The sequence below is a fragment of the Sabethes cyaneus genome, chromosome 1 (assembly GCF_943734655.1).
Source record: "Sabethes cyaneus chromosome 1, idSabCyanKW18_F2, whole genome shotgun sequence".
In the NCBI taxonomy this organism is placed as follows: Eukaryota; Metazoa; Arthropoda; class Insecta; order Diptera; family Culicidae; genus Sabethes; species Sabethes cyaneus.
This window is the reverse complement of record NC_071353.1, coordinates 44,404,353-44,423,631: the sequence shown is the minus strand read 5'-3', so window position 1 is coordinate 44,423,631 and position 19,279 is coordinate 44,404,353. Positions and strand designations below refer to the sequence as shown.

Sequence of the window (19,279 nt, the reverse complement as noted above, 5' to 3'; positions counted from 1 at the left end):
ATGGCGTGTGGTAATCGATTTTAGAAAAATTAATGACGTAACAATTAGTGATGCATATCCGTTACCATTGATTTCAGAGATATTGGATCAATTAGGAAAAGCTAGATATTTTTCAAATTTAGATTTGGCTAGTGGTTTTCATCAAATTAAAATGGATCCTCAAGATGCAGCCAAAACAGCTTTTTCTACACCATATGGACATTACGAATATTTATGTATGCCCTTTGGATTAAAAAATGCACCAGCTACTTTTCAACGTTTAATGAACACAGTTTTAACTGGTATACAAGGCATTAAATGTTTTATATATATGGATGACATTGTTGTGTATGGAGATACTTTAGAATCACATAATTCAAAATTGTGCGAAATTTTAGAACGTCTCAGGGAGAATAATTTGAAACTCCAACCAAGTAAATGCAATTTCTTACGAAAAGAGACTATATTTTTAGGGCATAAAATAACTTCTAATGGTATAGTGCCTGATGAAACTAAAATTTACGCAATACAAAATTTCCCTACGCCAAAGAATGCAAAGGAAGTTAAAATGTTTTTAGGAATACTTAGCTATTATCGCAAATTCATTCCAAATTTAGCGAATTTGGCAGAACCTATAAACAAATTATTACGAAAAAGAGAACGATTTGTTTGGAGTCAAAATTGTCAACGATCTTTCAATGAGTTGAAATCGTTGTTGACAAGCTCTCCTATTCTACAATATCCTGATTTCGCTAAAAAGTTTGTAATTACTACTGACGCTAGCAATGTTGCAATTGGTGCAGTTCTTTCAAATGAAGGAGTTAATTTACCTATCGCTTATGCTAGTCGGATTTTAAATCCAGCTGAACGGCGTTATTCTACCGTGGAAAGAGAATTGCTTGCCATTGTGTGGGCAATCAAACATTTCAAACCGTATGTTTATGGACAAGAATTTATAGTTAATTCTGATCATAAACCCTTGGTATATCTCTTTAACATCTCAGAAGCATCAGATCGGTTGATGAGATGGCGTATATTATTAGAGGAATATGATTTCAAGGTGATGTACACACCTGGCAAAAGCAATGCCGTCGCAGACGCATTGAGTCGTATTCAATTGAGTAATTGTGATTCTGCTGATCAAATCACTGCTCAAATACATAATGAGATCAAACAGCACAAGGCTAATATCTCAAAAAGAATAAATGTGATCACTAGGCAACAAGCAAGGACTTTAGCCAATATCACTAATGGTACCAACAATCCAAATAAGGATAAAAGTTCAATCAAGAGCGGAATAGCACGAGACTATGGAAGCTTTGAACTACTAGGGGATCCCAATATAAACAACAATACGCAGGATAAGGCCGACTGTAATAAAAACAGTATTCATGTGTATATTGTTCCAAAAATCCTTGATCAAAACATCGAGTATGATTTTGACAAGACGGAATATGAATCTCATAACATTCAGGATTATGGATTCATTCGAAATTCTAATAAACACTTTATAGTTAGCAAAACGCACTATAATCACAAAATTTGTTTATATGAATTATATAAGAATATACTTATATTCAAAAACGCTATAAGAGAACTTAATAATGTTTCAATAAACTTCTATTTCATTTTGTCATCCGGAGATAAAATAAATTGGAGGAAACTAAAAACAATAACAGCACACATTTTCTCAGATAAAAATTGCAAATTATGTTTTTGTAATTATTCTTTAACTAAGTTAGAATCCATCACGGATATCGAAACAGTTCTCACTGAGTTTCATAAGAGTCCGATAGGAGGACATGAAGGTTTGGAACGTACCTTTAAACGAATCGCTGAGCGATATTATTGGAAAAACATGAGACACGATATAAAAGAGTTTATTAATAGATGCGATGAATGTCAAAAAAATAAAATTCAAAGGAAAAATAGGATACCTTTAAAAATAACTTCTACTTCGACGAAACCGTTCGAAAAAATTTTTTTAGACATTGTTGGTCCATTACCAGAAACGAAAAATGGCAATAATTATATTTTAACCATTCAGGACGATCTTACGAAATTATTCATTGCCAAAGCCATTCCTGAAGCTACAGCAGAAATGACTTGTAAAGCCTTTTTAGAAAGTGCAATTTGTACATATGGAGTACCTAAAGAATTAGTTACCGATAGAGGAACTAACTTTATCAGCAAATTATTTCAAACTCTTTGCAAGTTATTGCACGTAAAGCAAATACAAACTACAGCATATCATCCTCAAAGCAACGGAGCCCTTGAGCGATGTCACCGTACTTTAAAAGAGTATATCAGATCATATGTTTGCAGCAATCTTGATGATTGGGATGAATATATTCATTGTTTTGCATTTACCTACAATACAACCGAACATTCGTCAACTGGATTTTCTCCTCACGAATTAATGTTTGGATACAAAGCCGAGTTGCCGACATCAATTTGTTCAGCATACAAGGAAAATTCAAATTATTACACATATTTAAAAGATTTGAGATATAACTTAGAGGTTATTCAAAAATCTGCTAGAGCTAACTTACTTGCTACAAAGAATACAAGAAAGGAAAAATATGATCAAAAAACAAATGACTGGTTACCAATGTGGGGTGATCTAGTATTATTAGAAAATATTGCTACTGGAACTGGTAGGAAATTACAGGGATTATATAGTGGTCCACATGAAGTAATAGCTATCAATTCTCCACAAACTTGTACAGTATTATTAAAAAATACTAATAAAAAGATTGTCGTGCATAACGATCGTCTCAAGCGTTATCTAAATTAATGGAAAAGCAAACGGTGGCTATTGATTCAATTTTTCAAGTAGCTAACCACACAATATCTAAGTTTGGAGCCGAAATTTTCAATTAACCATGGCTGAATTAATATGTATAATGTCAAGGCTCAAGATGAAAACGTAAAAAATAAAGCTAGAGATCATTTATTTCAATTGGTTACTAAAAGTGAATTACTTATTACTGATGTGACAGAGAAAACCGATATATTTTTGTCACTGTTAACAACGGAAAATCGACCTTTGTCTTATAAATTATATAAACCAGCTAAATTTTTAAAAGATTTGGAAAAAATTCAAGAATTGTTACCGAAAGGATTTGAATTTCCAATTGATTTAACGATGAAAAATATTATGCAGTTTTATGCAATTTCTAAAGTCTCATCAAATCTTGATGGATGCACGGTTAATATTAATGTTAAAATTCCAATTACAAATAAGTTAATATACGAGGCTTATAAAGGTACTAGCGTACCAGTATTTAAATACAACAAATTATACGTTACAGCAATTGAAAATGATGTTGTTTTAAAACCATTCAATTCAAATGTTGGAATGATAATTTCTTACCCCGAATATATGAAATGTACTGAAATCCAAAGTATGAAAGTATGTCCTTCATTTCATGTTTTACAAAATCTTACACTAACGGACAACTGTAATGTAAGAACGTTTTTGAACAATTCAAAAGATGTTTGCATTTCACAACCATTGAATTTGAAACACCAACTATGGATACAGTTAAATGATCCAAATTCTTGGGTTTACGCTGTTCCAACAAAAACAAATTTAATTGTCATTTGCAATGACAAAAAGGTACAACGAGTTGAAATTAATATGGTAGGTCGTTTGAGAATTACGAAACCATGTTTAATTAAATCAGATGAAATTTTATTGCATTATTACCCACAAGAGCATTCTGATATTGAACTTGACATTAAAAAGATAGATTTTCAAGATCAGCCTAGGGAAATTAAAATACTTGATGAAAAAATACCTGAAACTACTAAAAATAACATTTTTACCAAATTTAATAATAAAGAATTATTTGATGAAATGGTAAATTTGAAGAACATGAATGCTAATAAACTTCAACTTTTGAACGTAGAAGTAGAAAAGCACTCCTTTTCAATTTGGAAGGCTATTGTTTTAACAATTGCCTTGATAATATTGATATATTTATGTTTTAAGATTTACAAATGCTTAAAAAATAAATTTGGGAAAGGGAAAGAGATCGTCGCTCTTCCAATTCAAGCATCAGCTCCTGTATCAGTGTCTTATATTAGTTCGGAAACGGTCCAACCTAAACAACAATCAAGAAGCTTTAGTCAGGCTAGGTTTTAGATTATAAGGCACAAAATATTGTAAAAGTTTTAGATTATAAGGCACAAAATATTGTAAAAGTGTTAGATTATAAGGCACAAAATATTGTAAAAGTGTTAGATTTAAGATTCTAATGTTGTAAAAAAAAAATATATATTTAAGAAGATACATTTTTTTTTCCTTCAGGGGGAAGTAATGTGATATGACGATATCACTATTCTTTTCTATTTCCTTTCGTAGCTTTCTTTTAGCAGATTATTAGTCAACGGTTTTTTTTTTGTCGTTCTAAAGCTAGCAGATGTTTCATTCTGAACATCTGTCCTTTTTAAGCGTAACGCGCTATTTGAGTAGGGGTTAACGAAGCGCACGCGCTGTTCCATTTAGGGATATAAAGCCATAAATTAAACCCATGCGCAAAAGCATAGGGGTTTAATTATAGTAACAGTAAGGGAATAATGTATATTCACCCCAATAGAATGTTTAGGCAACTAGGGTGGAACCCTAGTAGAAAACCGTTAGACCGTTAGATTAGAAATGTTACTAGGGGAGAACCCCTACAAAGAGGGCTACGAAAGGGACGCACAGTGGAAAATGAAATAAATAGACTGTCTTCCCGCCGGGACAGTGTTCAGTAATTCAAAAGTAGTCGAATTAACTACATCGTTGTAGAATATCACACGCCACACTAGATGTACGATGGGAGTCTCCCCAAGCAGTGCCTGTAGCTCGTGATTCATACGCCTCCGCCACTCTCCGCTTTCAGTTTGTACTCCGCCAAATATTGTTCGCAGCACTTTCCGCTCAAACACGGCAAGGGCGCGTATGTCCTCCGTAAGCAGCGTCACGGCTTCAAGTCCATAAAGAACTACCGGTCTAATAATGGTTTTGTACATTGTTAGCTTCGTGCGGCGGCGTATGCTTCCTGATCGTAGCGTTTTACGAAGGGCAAAGTAGGCCCGATTTCCCGCTTGGATGCGCCGCTGGATCTCCTTACTAGTGTTGTTGTCCGCGGTCACCAGCGATCCCCAATACACGAACTCTTCTACCACTTCTAGTTCGTCGCCGTCAACGGTTACCGTCCGTGGGAGGCGCACATTTGTTTCCTTTGAGCCTCTTCCTTTCATGTATTTGGTCTTCGACGCATTTATTTTTAGCCCAATTCTCCTAGACTCCGCTTTCAGTCTGGCGTAGATTGCCTCCGCCGTCGCAAAGTTCCTGGCAATGATATCGAAGTCATCTGCAAAGCCTAGAAGTTGGCTACTCTTGGTAAAAATCGTGCCTCTCGTTTCGATGCCCGCTCGTCGGATCACCCCCTCAAGAGCGATGTTGAACAGCATGCAGGATAGACCGTCACCTTGTCTCAACCCTCGTCGCGTCTCGAAGGGACTAGAGAATGTCCCAGAGATGCGTACGAAACACATCACTCGATCCAATGTAGCTCTGATCAGTCGCGTCAGTTTGTCCGGAAAACCGTATTCGTGCATTATCTGCCATAGCTTGTCTCGATCGACTGTATCGTATGCTGCTTTGAAATCAATAAAGATGTGATGCGTGGGCACGTTGTACTCCCGACATTTCTGCAAGATCTGTCGGATAGTAAAAATTTGGTCCGCAGTTGCGCGAGCCCCCATGAAACCCGCCTGATAATTCCCTACGAAACTTTGTGCTATCGGTGACAGCCGGCGTAACAGGATCTGGGAGAGTACCTTGTAGGCGGCCTTTATCAGCGTAATACCGCGATAGTTGCAGCAGTCTAGCCGATCACCCTTTTTGTAGATGGGACAAACCACTCCTTCCATCCATTCCTCCGGTAGCTTTTCCTCCTCCCAAATCCTCGAAATAACCCAGTGTAGAGCCTTTGCTAGCATTTCTCCGCCATGTTTATAAAGCTCTGCCGGTAGGCGGTCCTTCCCAGCGGCTTTATTGGTCTTCAGCAACCTGATTTCTCGTTTGACTTCTTGGAGATCAGGTGCTAGGACATCACTATCTTCCATGGGCGCTCCTAGGTTAATTTCCGTTCCGCCTCCTTCTGCGACTTCGCCATTGAGGTGTTCATCGAAGAACTGCTTCCACCTGTCGACCACCTCGCGCTCGTTTGTAATTAGATTCCCTCCCTCGTCCCTACACATGTCAGGTTTCGGTGTGTAGCCCTTCCGAGTTTGGTTTACCTTCTCATAAAACTTGCGCGTGTCATTAGCTCGGAATAGTTGCTCCAATTCTTCACGATCCCTGTCCTCCTTTTGGCGCTTTTTTCTCCTCAGGATCGTGGTCAACTTGTTCCTAGCTCGTCGGTACTTGGCCAGGTTCTCTCTAGTGGCAATACTTAGATAATTTTTTCCAAGCATTTTTTTTCTCCTCCACCGCTTGTTGGCATTCCCCATCAAACCAATCATTTTGTGTACTCCGAGGCTCAATACCTAGTGCCGCGGTAGCGGCCTCTCCGATGGCCGAGCGTATTCTGCCCCAACCGTCTTCGAGGTTTGAAGCACCTAACTCCTCGGAAGAATGCAGTGCCTCATTCAGTACTCGCGCGTAGTTCTCGGCAGCTTGTGGGTTATCTAGCTGCCTGATGTTCAGCCGAGGAGGGCGGCTTTGACGTGTCCGGTATACGGTGGACAGCTTTGAGCGCACATGTACTGCTACTAGGTAATGGTCAGAATCGATATCCGCACCCCGACGGGAGCGTACGTTCGTGATGTTAGAGAAGAACCGGCCCTCTATGAGAACGTCGTCAATTTGGTTCATTGTACGTTGGTCAGGTGATCTCCAGGTGGCTTTGTGGATATCCTTGCGCGGGAAAAAGGTGCTTCGGATCACCAGGTCTCGGGAAGCTGCGAAGTTTATACATCGTTGACCGTTATCGTTTGTGTCGGTGTGCAGGCTATGGGGTCCTACCACCGGTCTATACATTTCTTCCCTACCGACCTGGGCGTGCATATCCCCGATGACGATCTTGATGTCCTGTGACGAGCAGCTGTCGTACGTTGCCTCCAGCCTCGCGTAGAACGCTTCTTTCTCATCGTCGGGTCTACCTTCGTGCGGGCAGTGCACGTTAATGATGCTATAATTGAAGAAACGACCCTTTATCCTCAATACACACATTCTCTCGTTGATCGCCTTCCAATCTATCACACGATCCTGCATTCCGCCCAGCACTACAAAGCCCGTTCCCAGTTCGTTGGTAGCGCCACCGCTCTGGTAAAACTAGGCCTTTCCGCCACGTATCTTCCATACCTTCTCTCCTTTGCGACAGATTTCCTGCAGAGCTACGATGCCGAGTTTGCGGGGTTCCAGCTGTTCAATCAGCACCCGCTCGCAACCTGCGAAATTTAGCGATCTGCAGTTCCAAGTCCCGAGTCTCCATTCGTCGTCCTTATTCCGTCGCCTAGGTCGATGCCGAATATTCCGCTCCGAATATGCTTGAATGTTGTTAGTTTGTGTTGTTTAGGTGTGTAGCCGTACTGGGGCAACACTACCGAGTCTCGTGATGGGGCTGCCATCTTATAGTGCCGAGACTCACTACCTCCTTCCCGGTTAGTATACGACCTTAGTTTCCACCGGGGTTGGTTACCCGATCTCCGCTAAGGTTGCTCGTATTCCGGCTGGTACCACGAGGAGGTCGGGATCGGAGTTGCTGGATAAGAGGCAAACGACCACTATGGGGTCTATATTCCGCATTATCCGGCCGTTTACCAACCACTAGAGCAACTATGGGTTTGAATTTCAGTCCCACCTCGCTGCATTAGCTTAGGCGCTATCTACCTACCACCCGACCGTAGATCAGATTTTGTCTCCATAGAAAACCATATTAGTTCGATTGGCTCCATTCTTACACGCTTAGGCGGTAGTGATCTTGCGATTATTCTCGGAAACTATAATCAACCCGGTATGGTGTGGAAATGTATGGATGATGGTACCCCTGCTGTTGACTTTATACAGTCCAACATATCTGCAGCATGTTCCTCGCTATTGGATGGGTTAAGTCTGCACAACCTAACGCAAATTAACCATGTAACTAATGGCAACGGTCGCCTGCTCGATTGGGCACTCGTTAATGACGCTGCTTTATGCGAAGTGTTTGACGCAAATGAAACACCGCTACCGCTTGACTCTAACCACCCAGCGCTTGACATTTCTGTCAGTCTAACAGAGCCGGTACAATTCGTGGATATCCCAGACATTCCGAGTTTGGATTGCCGTAGAGCTGATTTTGAGTCATTGAACGTTGCCGTTTCTCAAATTGATTGGCAGTTTCTGGAATCCTCCCCGCCTGTTGATGAAGCTCTGGAATACTTCAACTCGGCTGTCAGCAATCGCTCGTTTTGTTCCTTATCGAAGACCAGCTCGAAAACCTCGTTGGACTAATTAGCATCTCCGGCTGTTAAAAAAACAGCGCTCCTCAGCTCTGCGAGAATATTGCAAACGACGATGTCCAATTTTTAAACAGCACTTCAACCGTGTTAGCAGCATCTACCGAAAATATAACCGAAACCTCCTCAAGCAGTAAACCTTTCGAATGCAGAACAATCTTAGACGCAACCCAAGGTTGTTTTGGTCGTTCGTAAATACCAATCGTAAAGAAGCGCGGCTACCGGTTGATATGTTTCTTGGTGATAGTCATGGCAGTTCGTTAGCTGAAAAATGCACTCTCTTTGCTGAAAACTTTCAATGTACATTCCATAACACTACTGCCTCGAATGCTGAAGTCGATTGTGCTCTACGAAATTTACCTAGTAATGTTATTAATTTTAATCTAGATGAAATCACGCACTGTCACGTTGAAACTGCAACCGATAAGTTAACCCTCTAACGGGTAAGACCGTCTGTACACGGCCTTCGCTTTTGGAGCCCCAGAGCCGCATACGAAATTTGTTTTTAATTGGCAATATCGAAAATGTGTTCCGAACAGATTTCTTGACATTTTGATACTAATATCATAACATTCTGACCGTGCATTCAAAAGTTATCATCTTTCAAAAACAAAAATTCCGAAAAATTCCGAAAATAATTATTGCGCGAATTTTCCCTTTTTCACTTTTGTAGAAAAAGGACATCTAGAACAAAATGATTGACCTAAAAAGTTTTTCTATGAGTAACTTTTATGCATTATTTTAATTTTGTAATATATCTGAATTGAAAAAATATCTGGGCAGAGCGTTAGACATGAAAAAGGAAAAAGAGAAATTGGACTTTTTCTTACCTGGCGCTCCTCCAGATAATTATTTTTGGATGAAAATCAGAACTTAAGTCATTAACTTGATCGCATCGTTTTTACGGTGTTGCCCGTTAGAGGGTTAAAATCCTCCTTTTCTGCTGGTCCCGATGGGATTCCATCATGTGTGCTGAAAAGATGTGCTGCTGTATTCATACGTCCGTTATGCCTACTATTTAATCTATCACTCCGGCAATGCGTATCTCCTACTAGTTGGAAGCTTTCCATTATGTTTCAAGTAATCAAAAAAGGTGACAAACGTGATGTGCAGAGTTACAGGAGCATTACATCACTTTGTGCCTGCTCGAAGATTTTTGAAATCATTATGAATGACGAGCTATTCATCAACTGCAAACATTACATCTCGTCGGAGCAACACGGGTTCTATCCTAAACGTTCGACAGCCACTAACTTAGTCAACTTTTGTTCAACCTGCTTGCTGAACATGAGTGCTGGTGCTCAAATAGATGCGGTATACACCGATCTGAAAGCGGCTTTCGACCGAGTTGATCATGGCATTCTTCTAGCAAACTCAAGAAACTAGGAATTCCACATGCACAGATTATTCTGTGTTTAACAGATATTTGAAAGAAATCGCCTGTACAGAATCTGTATGCATAGAATATAGATTTTCGCCAAACTACACAGATTAAACAGATTTTTGAGCTTTAACATGAGAGTGAAAGAGACGGAAATAGTCAGCAAAATGACTCTCTATCTCTTTCACTCTCATTGTTTTGCATTGGACAGATTTTTGCACAGATATTTTTCCTCGCCGTACAGATTGTCAGATTTTTCCAACAAAAAACACAGAATTATATGTGGCATCCCTGCTTGTGGAATGGTTCCGATCTTACCTGACGAACCGCACTCTTTGTGTGAAAATCGGATTGCAACTTTCAGCGCAGTTTACAAATACCTCAGAAGTACCGCAAGGTAGCAACTTAGGACCACTGCTTTTTACATTGTTCATCAATGATATATCGCTGCTGCTTCCGGATGGTTGCCGAAAGCTTTATGCAGATGACGTAAAAATATTCAAAGTCGAACGAAATAGCCTGGATTGCGAAGAGCTTCAGCAGCTCGTTAACGTTTTTCATAACTGGTGTTTGCAAAATTTTCTGACCGTCGGCATCCAAAAGTGTTGCGTGTTCGTTCATTACCTGTCATATCTGGTATCGATCGGCTACATCCTATGCTGCTTTGAAATCCATAAATATGTGATGCGTGGGCACGTTTTATTTACTCCCGACATTTCTGCTAGATCTGTCGTATGGTAAAAGTCTGGTTAGTAGTTTCGCGAGTATCCTTGGAGCCCGCCTAGTAATTCACTATGAAACCCTGTTCTATCGATTGCAACGGGCGTAACAGGATTGGGGAGAGTACCTTGTAGACAGCGTTTGCCAGCGTGATGCCGCGATAATTTTTGTAGGTGGAACAAACCACGCCTTCCATCCATTCTTCCGGTAGCTTCTCTTTCTCCCAAATCTTGGAAATAACCCAGTGTACAGCCGTTGCCTGCGTTTCTAGTCTCTTTCGGTAAGCGGTCCTTACCAGCGGCTTTGTTGGTGTTCAGCAATACGATTTCTCATTTGACTTCTTGGAGGTCAATGTGTTGGGACATTACTATCTTCCATGGGCATTTCTAGGTTAACTTCCGTTCTAACTTCTTCTGCAACTTCGCCATTGAGGTGTTCATCAAAGAGCTGTTTTGTGATTTGATTTCCTCCCTCGTCTCTACAAATGCTTGGTTTTGGTGTGTAGCCCTTACGAATTTGGTTCACCTTCTCGAAAAACTTGAGCATTTCATTAGTTCGGAATAGCTGTTCTAATTCTTCAGAAAGAAATACGGATGCTGTAACACTCCGTCAAAGTCAATTGGCTTTACCCATTTTACTTTTTATTTTCCGTCACCGTAACAATTTTGATAATATGTTTCATTGATATTTTCGGTTTTCTTTACCCATTTTGTTCGTAAACGTCAAAGTTACCATCCGGGTCATTTTTTTACATGTGCAGCGTTGGAATACAAGACGCCTACATCGATTTCAATACTGAGAGGAGAACACATTACAATTTTTTGATTTACCCTTGTACTTCTGGTAGTCGTAAAAATCCGGGATTGAAATCTAACGTATCGATCAGGTGAAGTGTGAACACTCAATGACATAAAGGGTTTCATGCCTGACGCCCTTATAAATCGCACGGTAGAGATCACTCGACGCGGAGAAGCGCTATGTGAACAAAGTACGTCTCACCTGTCGAAGAGTCTGCTGAGAAAAAGAGGAAGATACACGAGCAATGTTGCCAATGATAATTGCGCACTGTGACAGCTTCACATGACAGCGTTGCCGATACTTTCGTCGTTAAGGGGGAAGTAGAGTGACTGTATATAGAGTCCTGTATGCACCTCACATACATGTATCTCACATGAAGGATGAAGGATCTTGACGTTATAATGAAGAGTCAGTTATCGTTTAGACGGCACATTTCCTAGCATCCAGAACTTTGCTATCGCTAAGGGTTTCACCAACGTGCATTGTCTCGAGGCATTATACTACTCACCTCACTCATCCGTTCGACTCTCGGATATGGTTCCATTGTTTGATGTCCATACTACCAAAAGGGGACGGCAAGGATTGAGTCGATCAAAGCCACTTCTTATTGCTCTCCGCCATCTACCACGGCTGTTCTGTTCTGATTTCCGAGGTACGAAAGACGATGCCGATTGATACTTTTAAGGACACTTCAGAATCTGAAATTCAGATAGGGTTTATTTCTAATTCCCGTCGTAGCAAGGAAAGCCACTCTAATTTTCATCATTTCATCAAAAGTTCTTGTGCTGATTTAACCCAAACACACTTACCTTCCGAGGACGGGAATAGGCAACTACGATGAAACAGCAACATACCCTACGAAGGAACGTCGCAAGAACTCTGATTGCTGTCGATACGTTGTAGGGAAGAATTGATTGCTCTGCTATTTTGGGAGTATATAACCTGAAAGCACGTTCCAGGGCACTGGAAAAAAAACTCAATGTTGAGAATACCATTTGAGCGCATCAACTACGGACGCAACAGTGGTTTAAGCGGGATACAGCAAGTTTTCAATACAGTTGATTCTGTCTTTGATTTTCGTTTGTCACATGAAATAGTTCATCGAACATTTTTCTGTGATTTGTTTTCTAAAAAAGACGAATAAAAAAATTGGTGTCTATTTATAGCAAAGCAAAGTTCTTCCAATTTCTAACGATAACCTAGTTCTTATCCTCAGATCACAGTTATGCTTTAGTGCGAATACGTTGAGTGTATTTATTATCACCAGAAAACTGTATTGAAATTTTTTGTGATACCCGTATTATAAATGCACGAAGCTCTACTGTATACGACAGATACACGTTAAAAACTCTTGAACCTATTGCTTTGCAAAGGATAACGAAAGCTCGTTCTTCGTAGGGACATTAAACCCAAACAAAACACGATCGGCAAAACGTTTGCGCCTACCTCGTGTAGTGACCGGTTCCGGCATATCGCGTCAATGTTTAAATTTAGCATTTTCACGTGTTTAACCAACTCTGCGCTACAGGGAGAAAATAGTTGTTTGTTTGTTTGATTTAAGCTAGCCTGCCACTTTGCAGTAGCATTTATGTAAATAAATCACCACATTTACACATCAGGTACAATCACCTGGCGGCGATGTATCATTCACGGTCTGAAGGATCTGACTCTATATACTCTGGCCAGCGATCCTGTGCTTGCATGTGATATGAAAACAATCGGAAAAGCAAAAGAAAAAACTCTGATAGCTATTCGAATTTACACCCAATGTATGGCGGGTACCTATAGGGCGTTAGAGGCAGAGTGGTTTGGCTGGGTGGTAACATTTCGATTACTTGCCTTAATTTTCACCGATTTTCCTTTTCGCTTTCGTGTTTAAAACAGTTCTTCTGCGCTTTCGCAAATCCGCTGTCCCGAGGCCTTCGTATAGCTCTGCGTATCCAGGACTTTGCTACACGCATGTACGGGAGTGAGAAAGCGATAAAAGAGCAAGTGCAACATTGGAATTGCATGCGCCGTATCCTCATCAGAGCGCATCAGCGGCTATCAATTTATTGTTTTTACTTTTTTTTTGCTCGCAGCGCGCTGATCTAGGCTGGCGATCACGATGGGTACACGAACAGCATATGCTGTGTTATCTGTTACGTTAAAGCCCTAGCAAATTAGTGAGGCTTGCGAATAGTTTTTTTGACGGTTGCTTGAGCATAGGATTTTGCGAGCATCAACCGGATCTGCTTCGTCGTACATACTTTGTTTGCCCGCCAGCCAAAGGAAACAGCCAGAGCATCTGGCTACCAGCTGTGCTGGTTGATGCTATATGTGCGAATTTTCACGCTCCAAAAAGTTCTAGTTCCTCTCTAATATAGTTTGCAACTATGCACACCAATACGAATGCACTTTCCGCGGTGCATTACGGGCGCTACAGTTTGGTTTGGAATTTTTACATAGGCCAGTAAAAGCTTTGGGTGGGCAGACTTCGTCGAATAAAATCTAGGTGCTTCCCTAAGAAAGCTATCAGTGGTATAAATTGCTTAAACCGGTCCGGATCGGAGGAAGTGTACTAGCAGCAATCCATCAATTAGTAGTTTAGTTTATTTTTTAATCAATTTATACGCACCGAAAACAGAAAATCGACAATATGGTATCTTTCAAGTTAGTGTGTAGTTTGTTATGTGTGCTGGTCGCCGTTGAATCTGCCACAGCCGCCGAAGATGGAACCGTGCGTGCTCTGCGTAAAGTGTACAACCTCTGCCAAGATAGTGACGAACTGCTGAAGTGTATTAAAATCCAAGGACTGAAGTTGACCGATCGGGCAATGAAAATGTCAAACATTAAGCTGATTGATGGAATGTCGATTGTAAAAAGTGTGCATGGAGAGAACCAGCAGCGTGCCCTGAACGAACCCACGCTTAACGAACTCGAACTAAACAAATTGTCCTCGGCCAAGATCGACGAGCTGCTGTACCAACGCGCTGCTCGGTTCATGGATAGTCATCAGCTTTCATTGAACGTTCCTCGAATGCTCGCCTCGGGACAGCAGGAAACCGGACGTCTAGTCGAGGAAGGACGGAAGAAAATGAAGAAGTACCTCGGACCATTCCTCGCTGCAATGGCTATCAAGGGAGGTATCCTAACCATGGTTTACCACTCCATCGCTATCGTTGCCGGTAAGGCTTTGATCATCGGTAAGATCGCTCTGGTCATCTCCGCCATCATTGGTCTTAAGAAACTGGTTACTCCGGAGGGACACGAAAAGACCACATACGAAATCGTGAAACACCCGCATGTCCAGCAGAGCCATACCTACTCGTCAAACCATGGTGAATTCGATAATCACGAGACGGGACAATTCCACCGTAGCTTCGGAAACTCAGTCAGCAACGATATGCAAATGCAGGACCGCGCATACCGAGCCCATGTTCCCAAAAACTAATGTCTTCCAATCGCAACTCTCTACACCCAACGAATCCTCCATCAACCCGTGCTCCAATCGGTCATTAGGATACGAAACCCGAGTAGAATAAGAAGACTTTCAGGGATCTGCTCCGAACCGGGGACAGAACCTTGACGTGCGCACACTTCGAGATCTCGTCGATCGGAACAACCACTCCATAAATGCAGACAATGGGAGCTTGCAGCCAGTAAACAACACACAAAGCGGTTGGCTCCAGCAACGAAAAAAAAAACGATCAACTGTAATAACTTTTTCCCAGACGATCGACCTTTCACGCTGACCAACATCTGTCTCAAATGACGACGTTTGATCGCCGGAGCTCTACCGCCTTGTACGTTATCTTGTATTTATTATTTATTGTAAATGTAGTTAATTTATTTGATATTTATTTCTTTTGACCAAAAATTTGTACTTAAGTAGCTCGAGTCGTAAAAAGAAACAAATTATTCCAGGGAAAGTGGAATCTGTCAGATAATGCAAATAGCAGCATGGCAAAACATGTCTAATGATGCAAATAAATATTCATTTTTGAATTGTGAGACGTCTTTTATTTACACGGAGGGAGTTCGGTCCGGAGCGGCCTAAACATTTTCGTTCAAAACATGTTTTAGGTGAAATGAGTGGCCAAGAGTATGAGACAATTACATATTTAGCTCGGGGTGGCTCATGCTATATCAAGAACTTGTTTCAATGTTATTCGGTCCTGGGCCTAGGACCCGGCGATGCCAATTCGTTGAGCGTCTCGACAATCGCCAGTCAGCTTCGACCTGATCGAGTCGACTGGCACGTTGCGTTGGGCTCTTCTATTCCTGATGCCGGATTATTGTAGAAGAGAAAACAGAGATTTCGCTGCACAGTCGTCCGGAATACTATCGACGTTGCCGTTGTGAACGAATTTCTCCAAGTAATGAATACAGCTCGTGGTTCGTATGATCGCGCCACTCTCCGCTTTCTGTTTGTAAATGCTTACTTATTGGACCATGTCCGCCAGTCAGGCAGAACATAGAAATGTAATCTCAGATCTCCACTGCCGACAGTTAAATGCCATGATGGGTTTCATTTGTCACCCGGGCAGGTTTTCGTCAACAGCCCAGATGTTGTTGACTAAGAGCTGCCTTGCCATGAGCCTTTGGGTCTGCCTTTTCTTCGTTGTCCTTGCGGATTCCAGTCGTTCTCTACAGTTCTCTTGCAGGCCGGTAGCGTTTGTTGGTGTATAGCACTGGATTGCAGTCACGTTTCTAATCCGTCCCATAAGGTAGTCATTTGGTACCACCAATCTTCCTGTTGTATTTCAATGATGTCAACCACGTACTCAAAAGTTGTCGTTTATCCTTCACCGACGACTTACTTGACGAGTTACTTGAAGATACGCTCCAAGGATGATGCAGTTTGTCTTCAACGACAGCTTGACACCACAGCTTATGAATTGGTGCAATGAAATCTGAACTGCATGCCCGTCGATTCTGACGATTATTTCTCCCGTATTCGAGTACCGGTCAATTTTAACTACAAGCTCAGTGGTACAGAAATCCAACATGTCAACCAGGTGATGGATCTCGGCGTTATTTTGGATAGTCAGCTATCGTTTAAGCGGCATATTTTCTACATTGCGGACAAGGCATCTAGAACTTTGCGATTCGTCTTCCGTATCGCTAAGAGCTTCACTAACGTATATTGCCTCAAGACATTATACTGCTCACACTTCCGTTCGATTCTCGAATATGGTTCCGTTGTCTGCGATCCATATTACCAAAACGGGAAAGAAAGGATTGAATCGGTCCAACGTCGCTGCTTAAGCTTTGCTCTCCGTCGTCTACCATGGCAAAACCCGTTCTAGTTGACGAGTTATGAAAGTCAATGCCGACTAATCCAGCAGGAGGCACCGCTGACACGAAGGAACATCGCAAGGGCTCTGTTCGCTGTTGATACGTAACAGGGAAGAATTGATTTTTGTTTGGTTTTACTTGTCTCTGACTCGCGGGCCAACGTGAACTCTATTTTTATTAAAGGTGGACGAGTGTTTGGTAGAAAGAATGGTAGACTGGATGAAACTGCGAAACTTCGCTATGGAACCAAATATATATTGCGTAGTTTAATTTCTGAGTGGGACTCTAACCCACATTCTCTCAATTTGCGCCCAAGTGTTTTGACAGTTAAACTACCAGCACACGACACCCTATATTAGATAGTCTTATATCTCACACCTAATTTACCCTCGTGTACACCAAAAAAAATGCGTACTAACAAATGTTCTCCAAACATACCTAGGACAAACGGTTTTAGCGTAATTACTTTTGTCCACATAGATTGGGAATTCATCCCACAGTGTGACAGTGTGTACAGCAATTTTTCAAGTAAGGAACAATTAGTCTTAGACTGTCTGTTCCGAAAATAAGTTTTGGATGTTTAATTTGTTGCTTTGCAATTAGTTGCATGCAATTATTTACACAAATGCTATTGTATTGCTGTCAAGTGTTCAATGACTGATAAACAGAACAGAATGTCAAAACATTTTCATATGTATAAAAAAGGTAAAAATCAACATTACGTACAGATATACATGCTAAATAAATCGTATTTCATGCGCAAAATTGGCATATCCGTACTATTTTGGAGGCGATATACGTGATTACGAATAATTTTGAGCGTTACGACTATATAAGTATTTATATACGATAATATCCGATTAAGCACGAGTCGCTCCGTACTACTCTACGATTTTGTGCTGAAAATCGTATGTATGTCAGTCATTATCATTATACACGACAGAAAATCAACTTGATCCCACTTTATCCAGCTTTAGTTATGATTTCGAGTTTGTTAGGAGATATTTACGATAGTTTTCGTACGTTGATATACGAGTTGGTGCTAGCTGGGATACTATTAATGTGCAGACGACGGTAGCTAATTGAGCAGAGAGCAGGCATTCAAAAATTTAAACTTGTTTTCTTGTATCGAATTTATAGAAATGTTTCAGAGTATTTATTACAATACAGTAAATTAAAGACTTGCATGACAAACATTGGCAAAAGGTCAAGCTTCGTTGAATTTAACCTGCATTCATAGTCCTACGTGAGCCTCACGTTCGCGCCTCTAGGCATGTTGATCAACGTCCAGTGCAATTGTTTTGCATTCCTGAAAAGTTTGTCCAAAACGTGTCGGTTTCAAAGCATTCTCGAAAGCTTCTGACCAAGACGTATCACCATTCTCTTCCTCAGTGTCACTTGAAATTGTCAGTTCAACGGGGTTCAACGAGTGCAGCATTCCAGTAGTTCTGTATATGTTGTCCTAATGCTAATGGTTGAGACACAAATGTTGTAGATATCAGTTGCTTCTCTCAATGAATGCCGTTCCACTTTTACGATTGCCAATTTTAGTGATTCGAAGAAGGAATTCGCTTATGGACGACTATCTGGCTTTCTTTCGTACACTCAAGGCATAATGCGTAACCACTTACTACCTTACTTACTTACTTAATTGGCCTAACGTCTTATGACAAGGCCTGCGCAGTATAATTTCTCCATCTGTTTCGGTCCATGGCAACTGATCTCCAGTTCCGCGGGCACCCAGTGCTCGCCAGATCTCGCTCCACCTGGTCTTGCCACCTCGCTCGCTGTGCCCCTCTTCGTCTTGTTCCTACCGGATTTGATGCGAAAACCATTTTTGCAGGATAGTTGTCCGGCATTCTAGCAACATGTCCTGCCCAACGTATCCGCCCAGCTTTAACCACTTTCTGAATACTTGGTTCGCCGTAGAGACGCGCGAGCTCGTGGTTCATTCTTCGCCTCCATACACCGTTCTCTTGCACTCCGCCAAAGATGGTTCTTAGCACCCGCCGTTCGAAAACTCCGAGTGCTCGTAGGTCCTCTTCTAGCAATGTCCACGTTTCGTGCCCGTAGAGGACAACCGGTCTAATTAGCGTTTTGTACAGTGTGCACTTTGTACGGGGGCTCAGATTGTTCGACCGCAAGTGTTTGTGGAGTCCGTAGTAGGCCCGACTTCCGCTGATAATACGTCTTTTAATCTCACGGCTGGTATTGTTGTCCTCTGTTGCCAGCGAGCCAAGGTATACGAACTCGTCGACTACCTCGAACTCATCCCCGTCGATTACCACGGTGCTGCCCAAGCGAGCCCTGTCGCGCTCGGTCCCGCCCGCCAGCATATACTTCGTTTTAGACGTATTTATCTGCAATCCAATCTTCTCTGCTTCGCGTTTCAGTCTGGTGTACTGATCTTCCACCGCCTCAAATGTTCTGCCGACAGCATCCACGTCGTCAGCAAAGCAGATAAATTGACTGGATTTATTGAAAATCGTGCCCCGCATTTCGATCGCCGCTCGCCTTATAACACCTTCAAGCGCAATGTTGAATAGCAGGCAGGAAAGACCATCTCCTTGTCGAAGTCCCCTGCGAGATTCGAATGGGTCCGACAATCCACCCGAGATTCTC

General features: G+C 41.5%; 1 protein-coding gene across 1 annotated transcript; it reads left to right on the top strand.

The window, feature by feature from the left end:
- The first annotated feature begins 14,015 nt into the window (after positions 1 to 14,015).
- On the top strand, positions 14,016 to 14,810 carry LOC128732748 (uncharacterized). Its single transcript, XM_053826084.1, has one exon. The coding sequence runs from the start codon at positions 14,016 to 14,018 to the stop codon at positions 14,808 to 14,810; it is 795 nt and encodes a 264-aa protein (XP_053682059.1).
- The last annotated feature ends 4,469 nt before the right edge of the window (positions 14,811 to 19,279 follow it).

Excerpts from the sequence above, each read along its gene's own strand:
- LOC128732748 (XM_053826084.1), top strand. The coding sequence starts at position 14,016 with ATGGTATCTTTCAAGTTAGTGTGTAGTTTGTTATGTGTGCTGGTCGCC.